Below are 22,506 nucleotides of genomic sequence, written 5' to 3'. Positions count from 1 at the left end.
TCAAAAATGTTTCAAACAAACCCTTCACGCCACTTGATTGGAACAAGTGGATTGGATGCGACTAAACCTTGGTGACACTGAATAAGTTCATCCGTAGCACCAGTGGTTCTAAGCTGGAGGTCTCAGAGCTCTAATCAAGCTCCACGAATAATAGACCAAGTACTATAGACAGCTGCGTAGTAGCCAGCCTTATAAACCGCCACCAAATATTCACCAAGGTACTCATCAAATCCGAAAATCTATATGCAAATCATCCATCAGACAAGAGTACAGGGTAAGCCCCTCACCAATGGAACCCCCTATTTCCCACGTGCAGAAATCAGAGGAATCCACCCCCACCATAACCCACCATCAAACCCAAAGCAATTCATAGTTTCCCTATTTGGTGACCGCCTTGAATTCTCCAAGTGTCCCCTCCACTTCAAACATCCCCCTAGCAAGATCCAAAGCTCAACGCAATTCCTGACACGAGCTTCCTTCTACCTTTCCTCTCCTCCTACCAACTCTTTCACTCCACAACCACACAACAACCATGTCTCTCCACGTTCCCATGGCCCATCGCTCCAGGGACCAGACCGGTGCCACCAAGGCCGTTATCCTGGTATGGCTTCACCGTTTCCTCTAACATGGCTGTTGATAGGTTACTAATTGTTCCAATTTACAGGTCGGCGGTCCTTCTCGAGGAACCCGTTTCCGCCCTCTGTCTCTCGACCTGCCCAAGCCTCTGTTCGAAGTCGCCGGCCACCCCATCATCTGGCACTGCCTCTCCTCCGTCGCCCGTGTTCCCAACAAGCAGATCCAGGAGGTCTACATCATCGGCTACTACGACGAGTCCGTCTTCCGCGACTTCATCAAGGACTCTGCCAAGGAGTTCCCCGGCATCACCATCAAGTACCTGCGCGAGTACGAAGCTCTTGGAACCGCTGGTGGTCTCTACCACTTCCGTGATGCTATCCTCAAGGGCCGCCCCGAGCGCCTCTTTGTCCTCAACGCCGATGTCTGCTGCTCTTTCCCTCTCGATGAGATGCTCAAGCTCTTCAACGACAAGGATGCCGAGGCCGATATTCTCGGAACCCGAGTGAGCGACTAGGCTGCCACAAACTTTGGATGCATCGTCTCCGACTCTCACACACGCCGTGTTCTTCACCACGTCGAGAAGCCGAGTTCGCGCATCAGCACCCTCATCATCTGTGGTGTCTACCTCTTCTCCACGGAGCATCTTTCCCTTCCATCCGATCCGCCATCAAGCGCCGCCTCGACCGCCCCTCTCGTCTTGTCTCGTACCCCTCTTCCGATAACCTCGAGAACAGCTACATCGCCCACAACGACGACGATGAGGACGAGGAGAAGAAGCGCGAGGTTATTCGCCTGGAGCAGGACATCCTGTCCGACATGGCCGACAGCAAGCAGTTCTACGTCTACGAGACCAAGGACTTTTGGCGCCAGATCAAGACTGCTGGCTCCGCTGTTCCCGCCAACGCTCTCTACCTCCAGAAGGCTGCCCAGTCCGAATCCAGCTCGGAGCTCGCTACCCCCAGCGCCAACATCGTCCCTCCTGTTTTCATTCACCCTACCGCCCAAGTCCACCCCACTGCCAAGCTCGGCCCCAACGTGAGCATTGGACCCCGTGTCGTTGTTGGCGCTGGTGCCCGTGTCAAGGAGAGTATCGTCCTCGAGGACTCCGAGATCAAGCATGACGCTTGTGTCCTCTACTCCATCATTGGATGGGGTAGCCGCGTCGGTGCTTGGGCTCGTGTCGAGGGTACTCCTACCCCTGTCGGCAGCCACTCAACCAGCATCGTCAAGAACGGTGTCAAGGTCCAGAGCATCACCATCCTGGGCAAAGACTGTGGCGTTGGCGATGAAGTCCGTGTTCAAAACTGTGTCTGCTTGCCGTACAAGGAGCTGAAGAGGGTATGTTTCCCCAAGTATCAATCCGCGCAAATGATCGCTTGCTAACAGAATCTATAGGATGTTGTCAATGAAGTCATTATGTAAGGAGATATTGTCTCTACTCTAGATTAGATCAGATCAGTGCAAAAAGTTTGCGATTGTTCCCGCATGCTAGGCGTCGGATATCTACAAGCTGAGGCCATCAAATCGTAATGGAGGATGTATATAGGAGTAATATCCAGGAAACAATAAACACGGTCTCTTTTGGACCGCTGAAGCGGGACGACTGGCGCCTTTTCAAGTAAGAAACACAAATCCAGCAATAGCTTTTATTTTTGTCCAACCTTCTCTTCTCTATTCTCCTCCAAAGCAGGAGCCAAGTTTTGTCAGAAGCATCGCATCTGCTATGTCTAGTAGTATTTATCTAAAATTCAAGTTCTCTAACCAGGGTATATTTATGCCGTAATTTTTGAGGTTAAGGCATCCTTTCTTTTTCCACCATCTAACATGCCTGACTGAGCCTACCGTTGGATTTCTTGAACCCATCGGTCGGGGTATCTTTATCTACTTGGGAAATGTACCAAGGAGGTTCAGGTGATATATAACACTGCTGCACAAATGCGTGATTCGTATCTTCGTTCGACCTCATAACTGAAATTTTAAATGCGATTGGTTTCCGTACCCAAGTCTATAATATGACTGTAAGTCCAGTATACCGAATGATTAATCGTCTCTCTTAAAGTTAGATTTGCTCGGGGTCCTGGGCAGCAGTGGCGTGCTTGGCCGGCTTGTGGTCAAGCCCATTGGGCTTTCCATGGGGTTGAGACTCAGACGGCTTACTGCCAGGTTGCGTGGGGTTTGAGTTGGTTCAATGGCTGGCTTTTCGAAACTATGAATCTGAATTGGCGGAGGACGTCGGATAGTGCGATCCGATCCATTGTAGATCCAGGTTGACAAGAGTACGAGGAATGTACCAAAGACAAACTGCAGACGATATTAGTACCCTTGAGTCCTAATTGGCCAAGGAAAACTTACTGTTGCTGACACTTCAAACTCAAACAGCATCATGCTGATTATGAAGCTGATGACGATACTGATACTTGTCGCAAAGTTCTTGACAATGTTATCAGTGTCGCGAATTACCACGCTTGCCAACATGCCGCCAGCTGCTTGCAATACGACAGCGCTCCACACGACCCAGTTATAACCCTCGAAAAAGCCATGCTCGCTGATGCCTTCGCCATCCTGCCAAATGACACCTCCTAGACCTGCTGCAAAAATGGAGTAGAAGCTTAGTTGGACATTACGGATCCAGACACTGGCTTGGGTGGGGCTCTCTTTGAGGAGCTTCTCGAAATAAACGCCTGTCAAGCCCGATACTGTAGCAGCCACCAAAACCGAGACCAAACCAACCGAATAATTCATGAGAGGGTCCAGTGGCGGTAGATCATGGTCAATTCCTTCGTAGGTCGCAGAACGTTTGGCGAACTGGCCGGTCTGGCCGTTGTCGATGGGAACATGGCCCAGCTCATGAAGTGAACGAGGGAAGAAATGGTCCGTCATATGGCGTAGAGGAACGCTGGGAGAGCTCGCCGATGAGTCTGCCTGAGGGAGTGAGACAACGCATACGCCGAGAGTGAGAATGATGAGAGCGAGCCATCGTTTAGGTCCCAAGTGTCGGCGCAGCAGGACGACACTGAAGATAGCAGTGATGAGAATCTTTATCAGGTCAGCACTTTTATCTATTTTGGATTTTGCCAAGGCTTAGTGCTAATGTGCAGCGAGACATACCTTGAGCTGATACAGCACTTGAAAGTGCACCGCATCCAAATTGCCAATGGCAACATACTGCAGCATATTTTGCAGGGTATAAAATGCAGCAGTCAATGCAAGCTTCCACCCATCACCAGCGAAAACCGAATTGTAAATTTGCTCGAAAAGAACTGTTGCGGGTGTCGTAGGAGCTAGGGTCTTGGAGGTATCGTATATAGCCAAGGATAGAGAGACAGCAAGTTTAATGATTTCATTGAGGAAGACTGCGGTCGAAGTGAAGTAACGATGGTCGCCAGAGGGTGGCATAACGCGGGAATAGTGCATGATCTGGGAACAATGTTAGCAGGGCTCGAGAGATCCTATTATGACAGAGCTCACCAGGATGAGGGCCGAGTTTTGAAAGGTCAACTGGGATTAAATGTCAGCACTTCAGTATGAAAAATTGGTATCCCATCACTATCATGGTAGGATACCGAACGAGAAAATCGTACTGTTGTCAAAGCCCATTGCTTCTTGCTTAGACCCAAGAAGACAGCCTGACTAACAGGCGAGCCCTTGGGGAAAGCTTCCAGGATCGCCATTGTAGATTCGAGAGTGAAGTCGATCACAGAAGCCGAAGTGGGAAAAAAAGGTATTTGTGAAGTAGAGGCGGCGAATTGAAGTATAATGCGCTCTGAAACCGCGAGATGGGTCCCCTGCGACGCTGTGTAGGAGTACAATGCAATGCGACAGTAGGCGATATGCAAATGCTTTGCGATGGCTCGTGTGCTAATTAACCGAATTGACGACCCGCAGATATTTTATGCTAACTTCGACGTAACGAGAAAGTAGGGAATTCATGCAACACCGGGTATCGTAATGCCGAATTGAAGTCTATATTTGCTTTTGCATTTGCAATTGTTGTCGTTGGAAGTCTCAAGGGCCCCTCGGCGATTGCAAGCGCGTGATGCCGCCAAGGCTCGGGAGCCAAGTGTCTTGGAGAGTATCGTCAACTGCCAGTTCGACGTCGTGTGTCCGTGCTCGCTTTTCGGGTATCGAAGCCAAGATTCGTTGGATAATATGTTAAGGAGAGGTAATGATGGAGAATGAAAGGAATAAATCTGGAGGGGAGGAGAGAGTAGAAAAAGAGGCGGGGAGCACTAACGTTAAAAAAGGAAGTCTCCGTTCTGGGGAGGCAGGATATAATAACCCTTTGGGGTAGTAAAAAAGAAGGAAGGAAACACTATAGCTAAGCAAGGTAAGGCAGAGCAAAGCAAGCCAATGACTGACTGACTGACTGATGTTCTAACCTGATTAAGGAACCTGGAGTAATCCCCCTTGCCTTATGCTGCAGCGCTTTCTAAACTTCACTTTGTCTTTTTGTCTTAAAATAGGAGACCAAGAGCCTTGTCTGGTCATGCCCAGCCAGGTATGGCAGGAAGACATGTGGCATGGCATTGGTTTCCACTCTACTAGCAGTGCTAAGTAGCTAAGCTAAGCTCTGTACGGTAGCGGGGCGGGCGGGGGCTACAGATGAAATCAGGGGCATTACCACCACTAAATGTTGGTGCCGGACGGACCAGTGACTCCTTGTTGGATGTGTTTGTTTCTCAGCAGAATATGACTTAATAAACGCCACGTCCAATAGCGAAGTTTCATCTTGGATACGAGACAAAGTAAGATTCGCAATACGATGGCCGCAATTACATCTCGTCTTCTAGAACTGATCTATGTTAGTACATATCTATCATTAAATATTCATTCAGCCTTGACCTTATACGCAATGGCCAACCAGCAACAGTTTAAACTCACTTAACCCCCCCCTGCTTAGTCCAAGCTGGCCCCGGCCCCTTATTACCCCTGCCCATGTAACCCGACCCTTTTTCAGGAACAAGGAAAAAGCTTTCCAATACGGATACCGGCGGTCGATCTTTGTTGTCTTGGCTTTTTCGGCATCCATACAGACAGTCAAAAATGACCACAGTGGGTTGATGATGCTCCGTCGTCTATCTCATCTCGTCGTGATAAACTCGCAGATATATATCCATGGATAGATATCGGCAGCCTTATCCACAAGGCGGTAGAGGTTTCAAAGCTCATCCCTGTTGAGGATTAAAGGTTAACGAGTTACCTTTGACAGTCACCTCAATGTTCAGAGAATGAAGAGAGTTGGAGTTGAGGCCGTAAATGTGAATGTGACTCTTGCAAGAAGGCTACACTGTTCATGGCAAGAAGTCACATCATCTTCCGAACCCATATTAATGTACTTATCCGTACCAATACTAATATTTTCTCAACCCAACAAGTTCCTTCACATCTCGGATCTCCAACTAAATTCGTCGTTCTATCCCCGGCTCCGATCCACCGGCGCCGATCATCATCCAAACCCCACAGACGTTGCCCACTCCACTATGTAGGTATGTATTATCATTGCCACTCTTTCACTATAAACGCATCCAAACCTAAGCTGCTCTGTTTGTTTTGTTTCTTGTGTAATGACGCATGAAACAACAAGAGGGGTTGGATAACTTGCAGCCCATAGTTTACAACCGATATAGACGCAATCGATGCACCTGGATGGTTCGACGTCATCTGTTCAACGCTTTTGCTCCATGTCTTGGGTAGTGACGTACAGCGTGCATCTCAGACATATTCACCCTGCAGCACCACCAGCCACGTCGACATCCATGGCTCTTCTCACGTCAAACGCGCGCCGCAGGCGCCGTGGAACCACCCCATTCCATGTGTGACATCTGCCGTTGCCCGATGCAGGCGCCTTTCTTCTCGGGCCCAGCCATAATCAACACAATACTATGTCTCAGCTCTACACAAGAACACAATCGTAATACATCACTTGGCTCACCGCTCGGTCTTGCTCGCTTCTTGTCAACAGCTCCTCTTGTATTGCGAATACAATAGCAAATATCATGTGCTGTATGCCTGTACTGTGCTGCCTCGACCTGCGGGGCGGTGAACCCAGCCAACAATAAAGGTATGGTATGGATGGTATGGTATGGTACACATGTTAGACCTTGATCATTACCTGACCCTTCATCCCGTCATGCAAGCAACTCAAATCGACCTCCTCCCATCCAAATCCTAGATCTGCAGATAGTGTCTTTCGCCAAAACCAAAAAAATGAGCATCCAGCATCCCCGTTCATTTTGCCCATCCAAGTGTTACCCGAAATCAACTTGGGGCTCTTGCTCTGCGCACCCACGTCCTGGGCCATCAAGTCCCAAGCCTTGAATAGCGCCGTCATCGCCTCGTAGGCATCCCCCTTCGACTTCGCACTGCCGTTCAAGTTAGAGGTGTCAAAGTTATTCATGCACATCTCACTGTACTGGCGCTCAGCTTGAGTGTGTTCGCCGTCGTGTTGAGAGCCGAGCTTGGTTTCCTTGGTGCGGAAGTTCCAAACGCTCTCTCGAGGCAGGAGCATGCTGGCACTTAGACTGTGCAGTGGTGCATCGCCCACTCGCCGAAACTGAAAGTCGCCCGCATTGTCAAGATGATCAAAGAATGCAACCTGGTTAAGGCTGCGGAAAAAAGCGAGTGATCCAATCTCGAATGATGGGGAGAGACTGCTTCCATGAATGTCAGCTAGCCAAGATGCAAAGCACTCGCTAAGCCATGATCTCTCGCCTTCATCTTGGGCTCCGGGAACCTGAGACGCCTGGTTCTGCAAGTCAATAGTCTCCGAGTGACCTCGATCGCTGGGGCGGCTCTCCTAGATGACCCGCGACCTCAGCTTGTCATTGCCCTCGTCAACCAAGTCTTCAAAACCGTCATCCAGTGGACCAGATTTCATGAGGAGGCCAGTGACGTTCTCAATAAGCCATGCGACATCGGCTTCCTTGTGGAGCAGCTCCGGGTTTTTCTCAAAGAAGGACTTGACTCGGGGAGAGAGCCGAGACAGTTTGGCCTGACCAAAAAAAGCTCGACTAGACCCATAAGCGATGCCATTGTCTCGCATGAAGCGAAATACATCGAAAGGGATGTTTTGGGCTAGTTGAGCCTGTATGAAATCAGCGCCTGGTTGTCTGCTGCGTCTCATAAAATACTTATCCGACTGTGTACTTACGCCTGGATCAACTTTCAGAAACCATTCATAGTCCTGGAGACGTTGCTCTTTGGCAAAAGGAGCCGAGATCCATCGGTTCATCTGGTGGATGTTGGCGATAGTCTTGAGAGTTGCAGAGCTTTTATCCAGGCTGGCATCCTGAGACATGGAATGCTGGAACGAATCAACCCATCGTGGGTCGTTCCAGTTCTCTTCGGGAATGACCTCGAAGATGCAAGTTGCGTTGGTAGCGTTGGAAACCGAGTTCTTGAAAGCCTCTGGGAGATCCTGGATACTGAAGAAGACCCAATCATGGAGGTAGTCCTTGTTGAACTTGTCATCGAACTGCTTGATGCTGAAAAGCGTAGCGTTGATGTCGTTATCCTTAACCAAAGCCACCAAAGCTGCCTTGATCGGAGAATCAGCAGACAAAGACAACGTAGATCCAAACACGATCAGAGTGAAGTAAAAGAGAGCAAGTGTCCCTACCCACCAGAGAGTGGAGCAAGGGGCCTTTGTCATGATGGGATAGGGAAGGTTTCTCAGATGTTTTGATCAGGTATGGGATGAGAGATGTGAAGTGTCAAAGACTACAAGGATGAACAGACCAGGACGATGGCTGACCAGATGGAGAACAAGGTGAAGAAACAGAAATATCGCGACAAAGAAGTAAGAAAGGAATGTAAAGGCACCTTAAGTACCGAGAACAACTACGTCTCAGACGTGCGAAAAGGGGCTTGTAATTGTTGTCGGTTCAAATGTTAAAGTAGATGGGTTGAATGATTCAAAGGATGATGAATAGGAACAATGAAGGAGTCGGTAGGATGGGCAAAGACAAAAGAGCAAAAGAGGGGCAAAATATTGTTAGCAAGTCTATCAATACCTCAGGTATTGTGTCCTCAGGCGATAATAGGTAGGCAGGAAGATGCGAGTTGGCAGGTGATAATGTGCAGGTGGCAGCTGCGAGCAGTGCAATGCCAGTTCAGGTCCACTCGCCTAACTTGAGCCTCAGATTATGAAAAGAGATTATGAAAAGGCAGGCGAGACGGGCGGGAGCTCCTTCAATGCTCTCGACCTGCTTGCCCGGAAGAAATGATCCGGGCCACTTTGGAAAACAACAACAGCGTGGGGGTGGTGATGCACTCATTTGCGTACTGACGATGCCATCATCGCCATCATGCTCGCTCGTCTGCAAACAGCATCTATCCCATGTGACCGTTCCCCACGAGAAAAAAAGACTTGGCTCTTTTGTGTGACCAGCAGCAAACTGGAAAGAAATAACAAAAAAGATAACGATGTGTCGAGAAATCACTTCACTCATGCAGCAATGGCATTTACCATCAACTTCACCAATCAATACACTCTTCAGCATAGCACGGCATGGTTGTGATTGCATGCCCTCATTAACCAGGCGTTGTTTCGTATCAACCAGCACCAACGGTGATCTATCGTCCGTCCCCCAAGTTCGCACCGCTTAACTGTCCCCAATAGATAAGCCCTCAACGCCAAGTTTGTTTGTTAAACAAGAAACAATTCCCGCCTTCTCCCTCCGTTGTCGAGGGGGAGGTAGTACTATAATGATACAACCCTAAAATCAACTCAAGCCTCCACGTCCATCTGCTCGACATCTACAGGGCCGTCCTCTAGGCTTATGTCGAGTACCTTTGCGTATTGTAGAGTAAGTCGCTGCAGCTCTCGGTATTTACCTGGCATATGGTTAGCTCATATGTATCAGCGCGGGTATGTTGTGCCCAGCACTTACCAAGAATCATCACTACATCCTTAAGCAGCTCCTTACGATCCCATCCACATAGATCGCCCTCTTTGCTGAACCAGCCGTGGCCATCGTCCTCGTCCTCCTCTTCTTCGTTCTCCTCAAGGATACCTCCGAGAAGACTGTTGAGGAGCTCTTCAACCTTTACCCTTGCTCCCTCAGCGCCTAATCGCTTGGCATAGGTGAAAAGATAGAGACGGAATTCTTCCCGTGCTCCCAGTTGCAAAGCACCAGCGATTCGCGTTTCCAGATGGGCTATGCTAACACTGCTCTCCAGGTTCTCGGCTTCCTTACGCTGCACAACCATCTTAATGATACGTTGCAACCCATAAGCTCTACCCTTAAGAAGAAACTCGTTGGTTGTGTGTCGTTCGAGGAACGGTATGATGCCAGACGAGACGGTGGCCTTGGTAGATTCCTTGTCCTTGCCCTCTTTCGAAGCTGGGCCAACAGCTGTTGATTGCAGGGCGGAGATGGACGAATCGTTCGAGTTCCAGTATTGTGAACCCACGGCCCACCAAGCTTCGCTCAGACGTTGCCACGTGAACATCTCCCGGGCGTAGTAATAGCCGTCACCGTTTGTCAGGGTCACAATAATATGACCGGTAGAGTTGAGGTGAGCAGAAGTAACACCTGGTCCAGGCGTCGCACTGTGTTGATTTAACGAGGTTGTGGCAATGTCCAAGATCGGTCCCAGTGACACTGGAGGGCTGGGGGAGGACTGAGTCTTCAAGTCCCAGACGTGAGCGAGGCCAACGGCCGTGATACATAGCAGCCAATGACCGCGAGCTTCCAGGATGACAGGCTGTGACTCCAATATGATGGGAGCCAATAGCCTTCTGCCAGCAGGCGTCCAAGTATGAATGGAACCGTCTTCGCAAGCAACAGCCCAAAATTGTTTGGTCGCCGTCACTAGTATGATGGCTCGAGGGAGCCACTCTTCCCAGATAAGTGCGCCTCTCTTACTTACTAGAACGTGCGAAGGATCTCTGGGGTTCGGGTCATTCTTGGCCTCGAGGATTATGTTTTCGGGAGTTTTGGATGCATCCTCCAGCGAGCTCTCGCCCTGAAGTATTCCTCTGTCCAGAGGTCGAAGCACATGTGATCTGATCTTTGGCACAGCCAGCCTTACCTGTGCAAAGGCAATAGAAGGGTTCATTACCGCCGGCCTGAGAAACTCGGGTGTCGGAACAACACCGTGCTGTACAGGCACGAGTGCCGCTGGCTCAACACTGTCGTGCCCGTTCGTAACGATAGTGGTAGGTCCTGTAGCTGCGCGCTTGGAAACCGGCTCCTCCTCCTCTTCAGCTTCGCCCAGATTAAGACGCCTTTTGTTACCAAGTAGCATGGCGGCGATGCCCCCCTTAGGCAGTCCGTCAAAGGGCTTGGCCAAGTCAAGAGTTGTTTGCGGCGCATCATTCTGCGCTGCCTTATTGTTGCTTGTTGTTCCAACCAGCTGAGTTTGCGGCAGAGATGACGTGCCTGTCCCCGATGAAGACACCAATAATGGTGCCACTCGCTTTTTGCCGTCCTTGCCAACTGTGACTCGAGACTTGAGCTCCTTAACGCGCTGCGCTGTCTTGTCAGCCGCCTCCTCTGGCTCCTTTTCTTGCTCTTTCTCCGGTTCCTTGTCCTTTTCTGCCTCGGACTGGCCATTTGTAGCGGGTTTTGATGTGGGTGCAGTAGTTTTGGTGCCATTCGTGACAGGTGTCGACTCCTTGGTAGAATCGGGGAGATCGCCCATCAAAGCACCCATCCTTGATTCTACAGCTCGCGACTCTCCTGCTTTGCTCTGGTTCTCCAACATGAGACCATCCACATCTTCCGCGATACCCATCCCCTTTCTTGATGCACCGTACTTTTGCAGTGCTTTATCGTTTTCCTCGGGCTGCGCCACCCAACCGAGTTCTCCTTCACTAAATTTAGCTACCACAATGCTGCCATCCAGACTTGAAGCAAACAGCGTCTGACCATCCGGAGTCCACGCCAGGTCAGACACTGACTTGCCTGCCAGGTCTTGCAGAATAACCACAGGTCTAGACGTATTCGTGTTCCAAATACTCAGTGTCTTGTCTTGACCAGCGGAAGCAATCACTGTCACAAGCGATGGCGACTTATCGTCGACGCTTGGGTCTGGCTTGCTCGTGTGGAAAAGTCGGGGTGAAAACATGCAGACTTCTGTTGGAGCCTCGTGGCCGATCAGGTTGATCTCACTGTCCCACCTCGTTCGCTCGATGATAGCGACAGAACTGACGGGTCCGTTAACGGCGTTGGCGGCAGCGATGTGATTTCCGTCGGGAGACCAAGAGCACCTTCGGAAGTAGGTTGTCAACGGAGAGCTCTTGAATGGAGAACTAATAGTGGTCTCGAGAACAAAGTTATTAACCATGTCGTGCTGAGTCGCATTAGGCGCAGGAGAGGTGAATCTGAATATTTTGATTGTTCGGTCGTCGCTTGCCGTCGCAAAGAATTTGTTTGCAGGGTCAAAAGTAATTCCCTTGACGTGACTTTGATGTGCTGGCAGCGTCTTCAGTTTTTCAAACGTGTGCCCTGACCACACAACAACCTTTGAATCCAGTCCAACGGAGACAAGTATGGAGGAGTCGTATGACCAAGCAAGATCCTGAACATCATTGTCATGGCCAATTAAACGCTTGTACGTCTTCCAATTCTCGATAGGCGGAGGTTCGTTGGTGCCAAACGTGGCAGCTGGGGGGTTCTTGTCGAGGTGGTATACGCAGATGATCTTGTCGTCGGCTCCAGAGGCAAGGTAGCGGCCATTGGGAGAAAAGCGAACTGAATGAATCGTGCCGAGATGATGGCTCATGTGGCAGAGCTGTCGCGGCTTGTTGTAGTCTGGCGTGTTGGCATTGTAGATGGATTCAGTCGACCAAACCCGCACGTGTCCATCGCCGCCTGCTGTCGCAAGTCGTTTGCCGTCTGGTGAAACGTGACAGCTGTAGACTTCAAAATCCTTTTGCTCGCCGCAATGGCTCAGCCATGAAGGCTTGATGATGTGCATTATGGAAAGCCGAGCGGCATGCCCAGGGAGCAATCACGTCGGAGTTGGAAGGCGAGGGTGTGTACAATCGATAAATTACAACTTTTGTTTTGACCGTAATCAATTCGAATTCGATGCGATTTGGCTCGGTAGGCGGGAGGAATGATGTGGTTTAAGGTAGTGCTGTTGGTAATAAATTGACGACTTTGATAACGTTGAGGGTTGTTCAATTAATTTAGAGTCAACGCGCGCGCAGTCGCGTTTTTGGAGCCCACCTTGAAGGCCGGGGTCAACTTGGGCTTGTTTTCAGGTCAGCTAAAAGCTGACTGACGGACTGACTACCAACAGCGGGGAGAACAGAAACGTTTGCTCAGATTCGTCTAGACTAGGGCCAGTAGTTTGTTACTTTATTTCTTACAACATGACAGGGGATTCTAGGATTTACGGTGCCAGTTTGTTCGTCATCTAAAGATTCAAGGTTTCAAGCACCTAGCAACGAGAGGCAGAGAGTTTCATGACTTTCAGTTGATGGCATCAAGCTTTCTTTCCATGGTTTAGATGTAGCTTGAATGATTGGCCATGCCGGATTAACTTTAGTACGGCAGTCCAGGTGCCCTTGCGTGTAAGTCAACTAATTCTCACCGAGTCGTCTTTGTTCAACACATTTTAATAGCACAATGCTACGATAAGACTCGTCAATCAATCACATTCCCGGTTTTAAACAGCCTGAAAGGTGGGTTACCAACAAAATCGAAGCTACCACCACAACCGATATCACGAGACTGTCGACTGGTTCTCCACGACTCACAGGCCAATATGATTTGAGTTTCTCGTCCAATCTTCACCCCTCGCTATATGTCAAAATGTTGGATGCATGGATCGCCCTACCGCTACCCTCAAAATCACACGTTTCGGACCGGTCAGAATGGGCCTGGGAGACAAGTGCTACTCCACCTCTCCTCAGACCTTTCTGTGCGGTATGCACTATAACTCATTAACCAGATGCCATCTCGTTAGCTCATGGAAAAAAAAGGCATCATGATCACCCTATTCCCTATGCTTTGTAAGGGCTGGGCAGTGCCGGTCGGTGGCCGGTGCGTTATGGAGCTTCGTCAATTGTTAAAGCTTGTTCGGTATTAGTAGGTTCGTGCCTACCTACCTACACAGCCAAGTCAAAGTTCTGTTCACAGCCTTGATCTGCTATTTGAGTTCTGACCGCCCTTCGGTGAGCAATAACTAACAAGTTCAATGTAACCGGTGTTCTCATTATTTGACCGACACACTAATCTTTCAACAACGACCATTTCAACCTTTTGAATAAACCAATATATAAGACGTGGGAAACAGCACCATTATTCTTTATTCTTCAACTCTTTCTCTATTGTTCAAACATGCAAGTCTCTACTATGAAACATGGCCCTTTGCGGGCTCAAGTTTCGTCTGTTTGCTCACCAGCATCGTTTTTACTACTATTGAAAAACTATCACAGCACTCAGACAGACACAGATTTTCCTTACAGAGAAGAGCTTCCCACAGATTTCGACACAACCGTCAAAATGTCGGACCTCAATTCGATCTGCGTTGGCATTGAGCTGGAGTTTATGGTTGCACTGCAGATTTCGGACACCAATCCTGCGTGGAACGAGACTCGATGGGCTTGTCCCTCTACGCCGGAGGCTTATATGGGCCTCGTGATGGGAGACTACACAATCTTCAAGCCTCCAGTCATCCACAAGGTTTGCGACACAATCGCCAGCACCGGTGTTGCCGTCTCGTGCGATGTTTACCAGCCTGAGCCCTCAGACCCTGTCCAGCTCACTGGCACGTCAGTTCTCCCACTCACTGGTAACAGCGGAGACGTTCGAGTATGGAACCAGGGGGTAGCTACGGACATAGCCAAGCCAGTCCAAAAGACCGACACTTGGTTCGTCGTCCCCGAGACCCATATTACCAAAGACTGCGTTAGTAAGTCTGGAAAGACACCTTCTGACAAATACGACTGGTTCGGAACTGAACTCAACAGCCCGATTCTCATCCATCCTGAAGAGTTCAGCCAGGGGCTACCTACTCTCCGAAAGTGTCTCAAGGCAGTGCAGGCCAACATGATACTTGGTCTCAATTCTGACTGCGGGTTTCACCTCCACGTCAACGACGCTGGCAACATGAAGCTCGAAACAGCCCTGCGCGTCGCCAGCTTGGTCTGGTTGCTCGAGGACACCCTGCTGTATCCTCTGTGTCATCCATTCCGCTCTTCTTCCCCTTTCTCAGCACGTATCAGTGTTGAGTCCAAAATCGCCCACGAAGATGGAGAGCCTTCGTTGATGAGCGATGGTGAGGCGTTCATCCATGCCCTCCAAGAAGCCATGACAAAGCTCAGCTGGCGTAAGAAGGTCGACAAACGCCTTCTTGGAGCCATGAGACGTCTGTGGTCTGAGCCCAACCTCGCTAGTCTCGGGGTAGCGCTCCGCAAGTTCGACGAAGGCGAGAGGCACACAACGACTCGATGTGCGCTGGTGGTGACCAAGTACGACACGCTTGAATTCCGATACCCAGAGTCCATGTTTGACGTTGACTTCATCGCTGGCTGGGCTGACCTGGTGCGACACTTGTACGCGGTTGCAATGAAGCCTCAGGCCGAGTTCCATCAGATCATCTGTCGCGTGTACGAGCTCGTGACTCGTGATCAGGCGCCCGGATGGTCAGCTATGATGGGGGCGATTGGGTTCCAAACAGATATCAGCATCTGGCAGCGACGTCTGAACGAGTACCGAGGCAGCCTGAGTGACCTTGACAAGCAAGGTGTTCTCCCAAACTCGGGGACCGTCGGGCTGTAATCTCGGTGTTTGTTTTGGCGAGATGTCTCTAGGCAAGACCCCCTTTTGGGAAATTATCATCAAGATTCAGGTTTCTGTCAAGAAAATGAAGCATTCTTGTTGGTAGACAGAATGCGGATAAAAGTGCGGACTGGCCTCAGGTAGGTAGTCAAAGAATTTGGGACTTGGAGTTTCGGCTAGGGTAAGTAAAAAGAATAGATCTCTTATGTAACTATTGGTAGCAAATCAATCGACTTGTTACGTACAAAAAAGAAGGAAGAAGAAGAAAAAGACTCGCTTCGTGATACCATTTCCCATTTAATGTTTACCTCGCTTGTTGAATCCTCAAATATTGTGATTTAAAGTGTCGTCTGTTGGTTCTCCACGTCCTCCTCCTTCAGGGTCCAGCTTTCTCCGGACCTCCATGAGCGCCTTGGCCTCATCTGTACCACTCTTATCGACTTGACTCATCAGCTCAGCGTCGGTGTCTCGCACAGCATCTGACCTGGCTTTCCAGCCATGCCAATCTACGACGTTACGGGCGGCCATATTCCAGGCACTCGCAGCGGCGCATACAATGTTCATCTCATACTCAAGGATACGACGATAGAGGTTTAAGAGGGTTTGACGGAGGTGCGGTTGCAAACGTTGGAACTCGGGGAGAGATGTCCACGATGAAGGATGGAGTGCGCGATGTAGTGTCATGTAGTGGGGAATGGCGTTTGTGATATGAACAAAGCCTTGACGAATATCTTCGTGCCGGAGGAGGGGATCAAGAAGTAGCTGGTGATTTGGTTAGCGTTTTTATTCATTGGATTGGAATTGGCATTGGATCCTACAGGTGTTAGAGAGCAGAAACCCGCCCATGCGATAGCGGTGCTGGGCTGGTCGTCTAATAATGAAGCTATAATCGACCTCGTCTGAATCACATATTCTCTCGCCTCGCCATCACCCGAATCTGTCTGGGAAACTTCCTTGACCTCACGCTCCAAACCAGACTTCGCAATCATCATCATCAACTCAGCCCTCCTGTCGTCATCCGTTGGTAGTCCGTCACTGTTTCCATTGTGACCCGGCCTTAGTGAGTCAGGCAAGGCGTGTGAAATGATATTTTCGTACGCAAGTACAAGACTAGAAGATGTGTGGTCTCTCCTGAGCACGTCGTAAGCTGCATTCCAAAGCTCAAGGTCGTGGACGCGTTCATCTTCCTCGGAGGCTGAGCCACGACGGCTGTTCCGTTGGCTATGTCTGCCGATGTGTGGCAGGGGACATGATGAGGATTCTCGAGATGGGTTTGCGGTTGACGAGGGAGAAGCTGAAGAGGATTCGGGTGGTGGGGGATTTGAGTGGCGTCGGATCTTGCCGACAAGATGTTTTATTTTGCTTCCCACGTTGTGAGGAGCTGAAGGTTGAGAGGCAGTTTTCATGATGACGAAGAGGCTTTTGAAAGACTTGAACGGTATAAGTGAGGATGACAAGAGAAGGAAGAGAATGAAGAAAAAGAGTTTTGAAGAGGATGGGAATTCACAAATGATAAGCACACGAGACCAAGAATTGGATTTGATTGACTATCGAATGATTTCCTCGTTCACTCATTTTTTCCCTTTCACCTGACAATTTTCTGTTAGTTAATATCCATTCCTTCGGTACATGATGACGATGATATCAGGTATTGGAACCGGAACTGGGCCCCGCGGTTGTCAACCCCAACTAAGACATGGCAGCTTGTCCGGATCTCGGGAATCGAGTCAAGCAACGGTGAGTTGAGTTACACCGAATAGCAGTGGGAAAAGAAGGGGTCCTCAGGTCCTGTAGTCCTTGGCCAAAGTTCCGAGCAAATGGACACAAGCTGGAGCCGATGATCACCGTTCCTCCTCCATCATCATGCCTAGTAATCATTAATAACGGCCCTTCTTTTTTAGGGGTCACATGCGCCAACCGTAATGTGTGTCAACTTTTCAGGTTTTTTTGCTGTTTGTCCTTTGTCTATCGTTACTTTTACGTGGAGCCAAGACTGGAGCCAAGAAAAGGACCCCGGGATTTTGTTGAATGACCCCATAATGGGGTATATACGGACCTAATAGACTACATGAGGGAGGGTCGAGTGATTCAAGAGCTACATACATTAATAAGTTATCTATTTCTCAATGGTGGTTGGTATCAATCGAGAGATTGAACCAGAAACAACTGAATATAAAAATCAGGTTTTTCGCATGCAATTCAATCCGTCTGCCGGGCAAAACATATTCATCGTTGCCTTGTAAAAAAAGATCCACGGAGGAATGAAGTCATATTCAACTCCCGTCGGCCAACAAAAACATAATCGGTCGGCAAATACGTGGTTGGTCAATGCTTCTCGCGTCATCAAGTTCCCTAGATCGGGGGCAATGAACCGCTGAGAGTGCTTACAGGGTAGTGGGGGCGGAGGAGGTTTCCCACTGAAGCGTCACTCTACTCCACTGTCGGGCCGGGGGCATTACAGCAATTGAAATGCTGGAGAAGACAATAACTTTCTTTCATCGTGAGAGTTGCATCGTACCGTGTAACATGGAAGATCTTTTAAACTTTGCAAGGGTAAGTAACTGTATTATGGGAAGAATGAATTATGGTTGTATCAGGACCAACTACATGTCAGTCTTTGGCTTCAACTGTCGTTATGTACCAGTAGCTGGTTGGCCAAGCATGCAGGAATGCTGATCTCAACTCGATGCGAGGCTATATTGGGTTATGCGCAAGGTATCTGGCCAAGGCAGTGCATATGGAGCGTTTCAAAGGTGAAGATATTGGCAAAGATGGACAAAGACAAAACAAGTCCTAATTTGTTTCCACCAAAGAAAAAATACATATATTTTTAACCCTTGAAAGTGCTCAGGTATCTAAACACTGCTCTGATATAGGCTATGACCCAATCAGCCACTAACTATCCCCTCAATACAAATGTAGTAGAAACGAAACAAAAGGAATTATCGCGAATATACTATCATTTGATTAAAAATAGTCATCCATCATTTCTCATCTCTACATAACGCTCTTATTTTTTCTCATTCATTCGTCATCTGGCGTGGCTGCATAAATGCAGCATTAAACACGAAACAACCAGCCCGGTCCTATAAACCTATATAGACAAACACCAAAAGATCCTCCTCCACTCAGTGATCATCACAATCTAACAAAGCCCGCTGCGCAACTATCAACGGCCGTCAACATGACCTGATGGCACGGAAAATCCAATATCAATAAAGATCCAAGGCGGTAATTTTTTACCGGAGAAAATACCGCAGAGTCTATTCCTAAAAATACAGCCTCTTGCAGAGAAAAGAAATAATAATCATCATCATCATATCCATAGTGATCCGTGTTTCATACTCGTCCACTCTACTTGAAACTGTCTGATCGCTCATCAACCGGCATTTCCAGAGTCACCTGCATCTCAAACGTCCCTAGCCATCTCAAATAATTCGTTTCCAGCCCTCTTCTTTTCTCTCTCTTCCCGTTCAACTGCCGTTGAAACATTTCGCTTTCTGAAAAAAGAGCTTGCTCTGTCTCTTTCTCTTCTCTCTTCTCTCGCCCGCAGCGCGTTGCGTTTCTTTTCTAGTCACTCGTTTAACAATATCGGTGTTGATCACCCGCTGGCCCGTTACACTTCTTTGAATCACTCACAATCGACTTGTGTGTTTATTTCTCCAGAATACGATTATCGTCGCCATTTTCCTTCTCCACCGAAACACTTCCGCAAATCAACATCACGACGAAAAAAGAAAAAGAAAGAAAAAAAGCAACAACCACCGAAAATGCGTTTCGTCAACCTCATCACCGTCTTCGTCGGTCTCGCTGCCGCTGCGCCTGCGCCTGCTGTTGCACCTGTTGCTACGCCCACTAAAGATGATATGATCGCCGTCACGACTGTAGCTCCTACCGCCTCTGGTGATCCCGTCACCTACTGGTCCGCCAGCCCTGAATCGGTCAAGGTCTGCGATGAGGACACCTACGTCGGTCGCGAGGGCCCCAAGGAGATGAAGCGTGCCAACTACCGCGACTGTGCTGCGCTGCTCTCCAGCTTTGGATCCCGCAACGGTACTTTCTTCGTCCCCCGCGCTTGTGAAGACGACAGCGAGTATGGTCTCAAAGACGGCCACGTCGATATCGTCAAGTCTGGTTCCTGCGCGTTTTCCGTCCGCGCCGATGCGGGATTGATGGTTGGCGATGAGGACATTGTCTGGATCATGCGAAAGGCGGTTCTCAACAACTCTGATGGTATGGAGATGGCAGCTCGTGGTTCTGTCAAGTGTAAGCCTGAGGATGGCAGGGTGATGGGTGGTCTTTACTGGGAGATCCACGGGATTGAGTCAACTGGCTATTAAACGAGGTTTATCTTCTTCTTCTTAGGTGGTCTTGATGACCATCTGTTCTGCTCTTGTGAGCTGGTTGCGGAACTGGTTTGGGGATGAAATAGTTCTGAAACTATTTTCATGACTACATGCGTTGTTTATGTGCGATACCCAATTTACATACAAAGATTGTCACTATCAAGTACATAAATACTTCTACTTCATCTGATCCATCATCGTCTATAATCGTGAGCCATCTTGTGTAAGCATATCGGATGAGAGCCAAGTTCGTCACCAGCAAGATTCGCATCAAAAGTTATATTACACCTGTCATTACACACGGACTATCAAGATCATTACTGCCAACACTAATGGATCAGAATCACTGTAATAGTAACATGGTTCATCTCAAAATAATTAATCTATCGTAGTATTAAGTACATATAGCTAGGCCCAGGTGTATCCTTCACCCTCTGGCAACCCATCCATGCACGTTCTATCCGTGCTTTCTATAAGCACAATACACATCATTATGGTCTATAGTCCCCAACTCCGCAGTAAACCTCGTCCTGTAAATTCAACCAGGACGTTGTTGATGGTGTTGTTCTTGTTGTTACACGACAACTGGTATGTATCATCAGTTGTCAACCCTTCATCTCTGATTCTCGGTTTGATCAGCGGCGGTTCATTTCGATCTCCGCTTCTTGGCGTTGATCTTCAATAAGAGTAGGTGAGCTCGGTCTAGACGCTTCAGTCTGTTGGCTTCCTCTGCTAGCTTCACACGGCGGTCTTCGCAAAGCTCCTCGATGGATCGGGCTTTGATCAGTGCCTGTCTGGCATCGCCGAAGATGTTCTTGATCTTGATTCTGTAGTCGTCCGCTTCTCCTGACATAGCGCGGGAGATGGCGCATCCTGATTTGGCCGCTTTGTTAATCAGGTTTTCAATTCGGGCCAGCAGCTCCTCGACTCCATGCTGTCGCTTCAGGATGGCCACTGCAGCATTCTCGATGGCAGGTATGTAATGGGTCATGGCGGCCTTGATGCGCTCTCTCTCAGTCAGAGTGGCATCGCGCTTCTGGGTTCGGGGTGACACTGATGGGTCATCGGATGGCTCATCTGAGGGCTCGGGGATAGGTTGGACGATGCCGGCTTCTTTGAAAGAGCCGACCTGTGTGCGGAGCTCTGTGACTTCGGCCGTGATGTTTGAGATTCGTCGCTCGATGGCATCAAGAGCGGAGTAAACCCACTGGGTTTTGGTAGGGACGATAGATTGGATAAACTTAGCCTCATCCTCGGCCTCGGCCTTGTGCTCCTCGACTTCCTTGGACTTAGGAGAGCGGGGTTGGAAGCGGAGCTGCATTCGTCGCCGGATGTAGGCATTACGTTCGTTGCTGCCAGGTGAGGTGAAGGAGTACTTTGTCTCTCTGGTGGGCTCTGGGACTCCGACGCCATCAGCACGGAGCTTCTCTGCAGATTTAGGTGACACTGCGACATATGAGGCTCCAGGAGGCTTGTTGGATTTGGGGCTAGGTCGTCGTCGACAAGGAGTCAGGTCAGTAGATGATGAGCTGGAAGAGGATGTAGTCGAGGGTGTAGGGGCCCGGAAGCAGCGTCCGGGGCTACTTCGCCATGGTGGGTTGAATGGGATTCTCTGGAGCGAAGATCCCGTGGGAGGTGTAGATACTTGGTAGCGTCCCATATTGGTCTTTGGGGACTGTGTTGTGTCCGATGATAAATGTCTGAGGATGCCTTTGAGCGGCTTAGGGGGTTGCTTGGTGACCTTGGTGTCGTAGACGAAGAAGTAATAGTGTAGCTGAAAGAGAGCAACCGCAATGAGCAAGACTATCACTCCGCTGAGGGAGTGGACCGACATGTTGTAGATCAGGACAATGAAAGAGCAAGCGAAGTTAAAGATGGCACAAGTGATGAAAGTGCAGCCGCGGAAGAAGAGATGCTCGATGTAGTATGAGGTAGCCAAGACCCGATGGGCAGCCCACACAGGATCGTTGTAGGCATCAACAAGAACATCGCAGATCACAAGACCGATACGGTAGCAAGCGTGAAAGAACCAGAAAGTGATGAGAGCTCCATAGCTCATCTGGAACACAGTAGGGCATGCCTGATACTGCTCGATGATCCAGTCATTCGCCTTGTTGTAGTGAAGAGGATCACGAACGATCATGCAGAACCACTCGCTGAGGATGATGAGGATGGAAGCCAAAAAGGTGAAAGACCACGCGATAAAGGCAAAGATGGCAGGCCACTGCTTCAAAAGTCGCTGGAAGCCAGTCTCGTGATCCTGGTAAAGTTTGTAGTTGGGGAAGTCCTTGGGATCATACCCAAGGGGCTTTCGAAGCCAGAGCATGTTGGCGGTGATTGAGAGTAACCGAAGTTAGTGATAGGTTGTAGTGAGTGATAAAGTGACGAGGAATGAAAGATAATTTTCCTGATCAGATAGCGATGGAAGAAAATTGGTGGTCTGTGAATGACTGAATGTTCTGAACAGTTGGTTTGTGGAGGGATGTTACTGTGAACAAGAGGACGAAAGAAGTCAACTGCAAAGATGGAAGAGAGAGGGGAGAAGTGCAGTGTTTGTTATTCTCATTAATTCATTACTGGGGGGATGCTTTATTTTTTTTCGCGTTTGTAGAAAATGAGATCTGTGACAGCTGCATGGCAGTGGCAGTCGGATGGAAAACGAGGGGATTCACATTTGGAGGTGCCAGCCAGCAGTGACTGGCAAGGCAGCCACTACTTGTCTGCCTAGATATCTGTGCACGTATAATTCAGGTGAAATGATGTGAATTCATTCTATATATTCGTTTATCTCCATGCCGGCCTTGAATGAGACCTTTAAACCTTTGGCAATATGCATTTGCAGCCAA

General features: G+C 49.1%; 8 protein-coding genes across 8 annotated transcripts; 3 read left to right on the top strand and 5 right to left on the bottom strand.

Moving 5' to 3' along the window:
• Nucleotides 1-421: 421 nt before the first annotated feature.
• On the top strand, nucleotides 422-2,234 carry FGSG_05347 (uncharacterized protein). The gene is made up of 3 exons (XM_011325565.1): nucleotides 422-601; nucleotides 665-1,914; nucleotides 1,972-2,234. The coding sequence occupies exons 1-2, from the start codon at nucleotides 533-535 to the stop codon at nucleotides 1,088-1,090; spliced, it is 495 nt and encodes a 164-aa protein (XP_011323867.1). The 5' UTR covers nucleotides 422-532; the 3' UTR covers nucleotides 1,091-1,914; nucleotides 1,972-2,234.
• A 382-nt stretch (nucleotides 2,235-2,616) lies between these two features.
• FGSG_05346 (uncharacterized protein) lies at nucleotides 2,617-4,247 on the bottom strand (the record flags this gene model as incomplete). The annotated part of the gene is made up of 5 exons (XM_011325564.1): nucleotides 2,617-2,877; nucleotides 2,929-3,612; nucleotides 3,685-3,993; nucleotides 4,045-4,074; nucleotides 4,212-4,247. 5 exons carry the CDS (start codon nucleotides 4,245-4,247, stop codon nucleotides 2,617-2,619), a joined length of 1,320 nt encoding a protein of 439 aa, XP_011323866.1.
• A 2,247-nt stretch (nucleotides 4,248-6,494) lies between these two features.
• Nucleotides 6,495-8,227, bottom strand: FGSG_05345 (uncharacterized protein; the record flags this gene model as incomplete). The annotated part of the gene is made up of 3 exons (XM_011325563.1): nucleotides 6,495-7,324; nucleotides 7,382-7,660; nucleotides 7,727-8,227. 3 exons carry the CDS (start codon nucleotides 8,225-8,227, stop codon nucleotides 6,671-6,673), a joined length of 1,434 nt encoding a protein of 477 aa, XP_011323865.1. The 3' UTR covers nucleotides 6,495-6,670.
• A 1,077-nt stretch (nucleotides 8,228-9,304) lies between these two features.
• FGSG_05344 (uncharacterized protein) lies at nucleotides 9,305-12,501 on the bottom strand (the record flags this gene model as incomplete). Its single annotated transcript, XM_011325562.1, has 2 exons — nucleotides 9,305-9,411; nucleotides 9,468-12,501. The coding sequence occupies 2 exons, from the start codon at nucleotides 12,499-12,501 to the stop codon at nucleotides 9,305-9,307; spliced, it is 3,141 nt and encodes a 1,046-aa protein (XP_011323864.1).
• Nucleotides 12,502-14,036: 1,535 nt separating this feature from the next.
• Nucleotides 14,037-15,314, top strand: FGSG_05343 (uncharacterized protein; the record flags this gene model as incomplete). Its single annotated transcript, XM_011325561.1, has 1 exon — nucleotides 14,037-15,314. The coding sequence occupies one exon, from the start codon at nucleotides 14,037-14,039 to the stop codon at nucleotides 15,312-15,314; it is 1,278 nt and encodes a 425-aa protein (XP_011323863.1).
• Nucleotides 15,315-15,490: 176 nt separating this feature from the next.
• FGSG_05342 (uncharacterized protein) lies at nucleotides 15,491-16,733 on the bottom strand. The gene is made up of 2 exons (XM_011325560.1): nucleotides 16,133-16,733; nucleotides 15,491-16,076 (listed from the first exon to the last, which is right to left on the bottom strand). Exons 1-2 carry the CDS (start codon nucleotides 16,718-16,720, stop codon nucleotides 15,639-15,641), a joined length of 1,026 nt encoding a protein of 341 aa, XP_011323862.1. The 5' UTR covers nucleotides 16,721-16,733; the 3' UTR covers nucleotides 15,491-15,638.
• A 2,351-nt stretch (nucleotides 16,734-19,084) lies between these two features.
• Nucleotides 19,085-19,654, top strand: FGSG_05341 (uncharacterized protein; the record flags this gene model as incomplete). The annotated part of the gene is made up of 1 exon (XM_011325559.1): nucleotides 19,085-19,654. One exon carries the CDS (start codon nucleotides 19,085-19,087, stop codon nucleotides 19,652-19,654), a length of 570 nt encoding a protein of 189 aa, XP_011323861.1.
• A 652-nt stretch (nucleotides 19,655-20,306) lies between these two features.
• Nucleotides 20,307-21,986, bottom strand: FGSG_05340 (uncharacterized protein; the record flags this gene model as incomplete). The annotated part of the gene is made up of 1 exon (XM_011325558.1): nucleotides 20,307-21,986. One exon carries the CDS (start codon nucleotides 21,984-21,986, stop codon nucleotides 20,307-20,309), a length of 1,680 nt encoding a protein of 559 aa, XP_011323860.1.
• Between the last annotated feature and the right edge of the window lie 520 nt (nucleotides 21,987-22,506).

Source organism: Fusarium graminearum, chromosome 3 (assembly GCF_000240135.3).
Source record: "Fusarium graminearum PH-1 chromosome 3, whole genome shotgun sequence".
Taxonomy (NCBI): domain Eukaryota; kingdom Fungi; phylum Ascomycota; class Sordariomycetes; order Hypocreales; family Nectriaceae; genus Fusarium; species Fusarium graminearum.
This window is presented reverse-complemented; position numbering and strand designations above follow the sequence as displayed.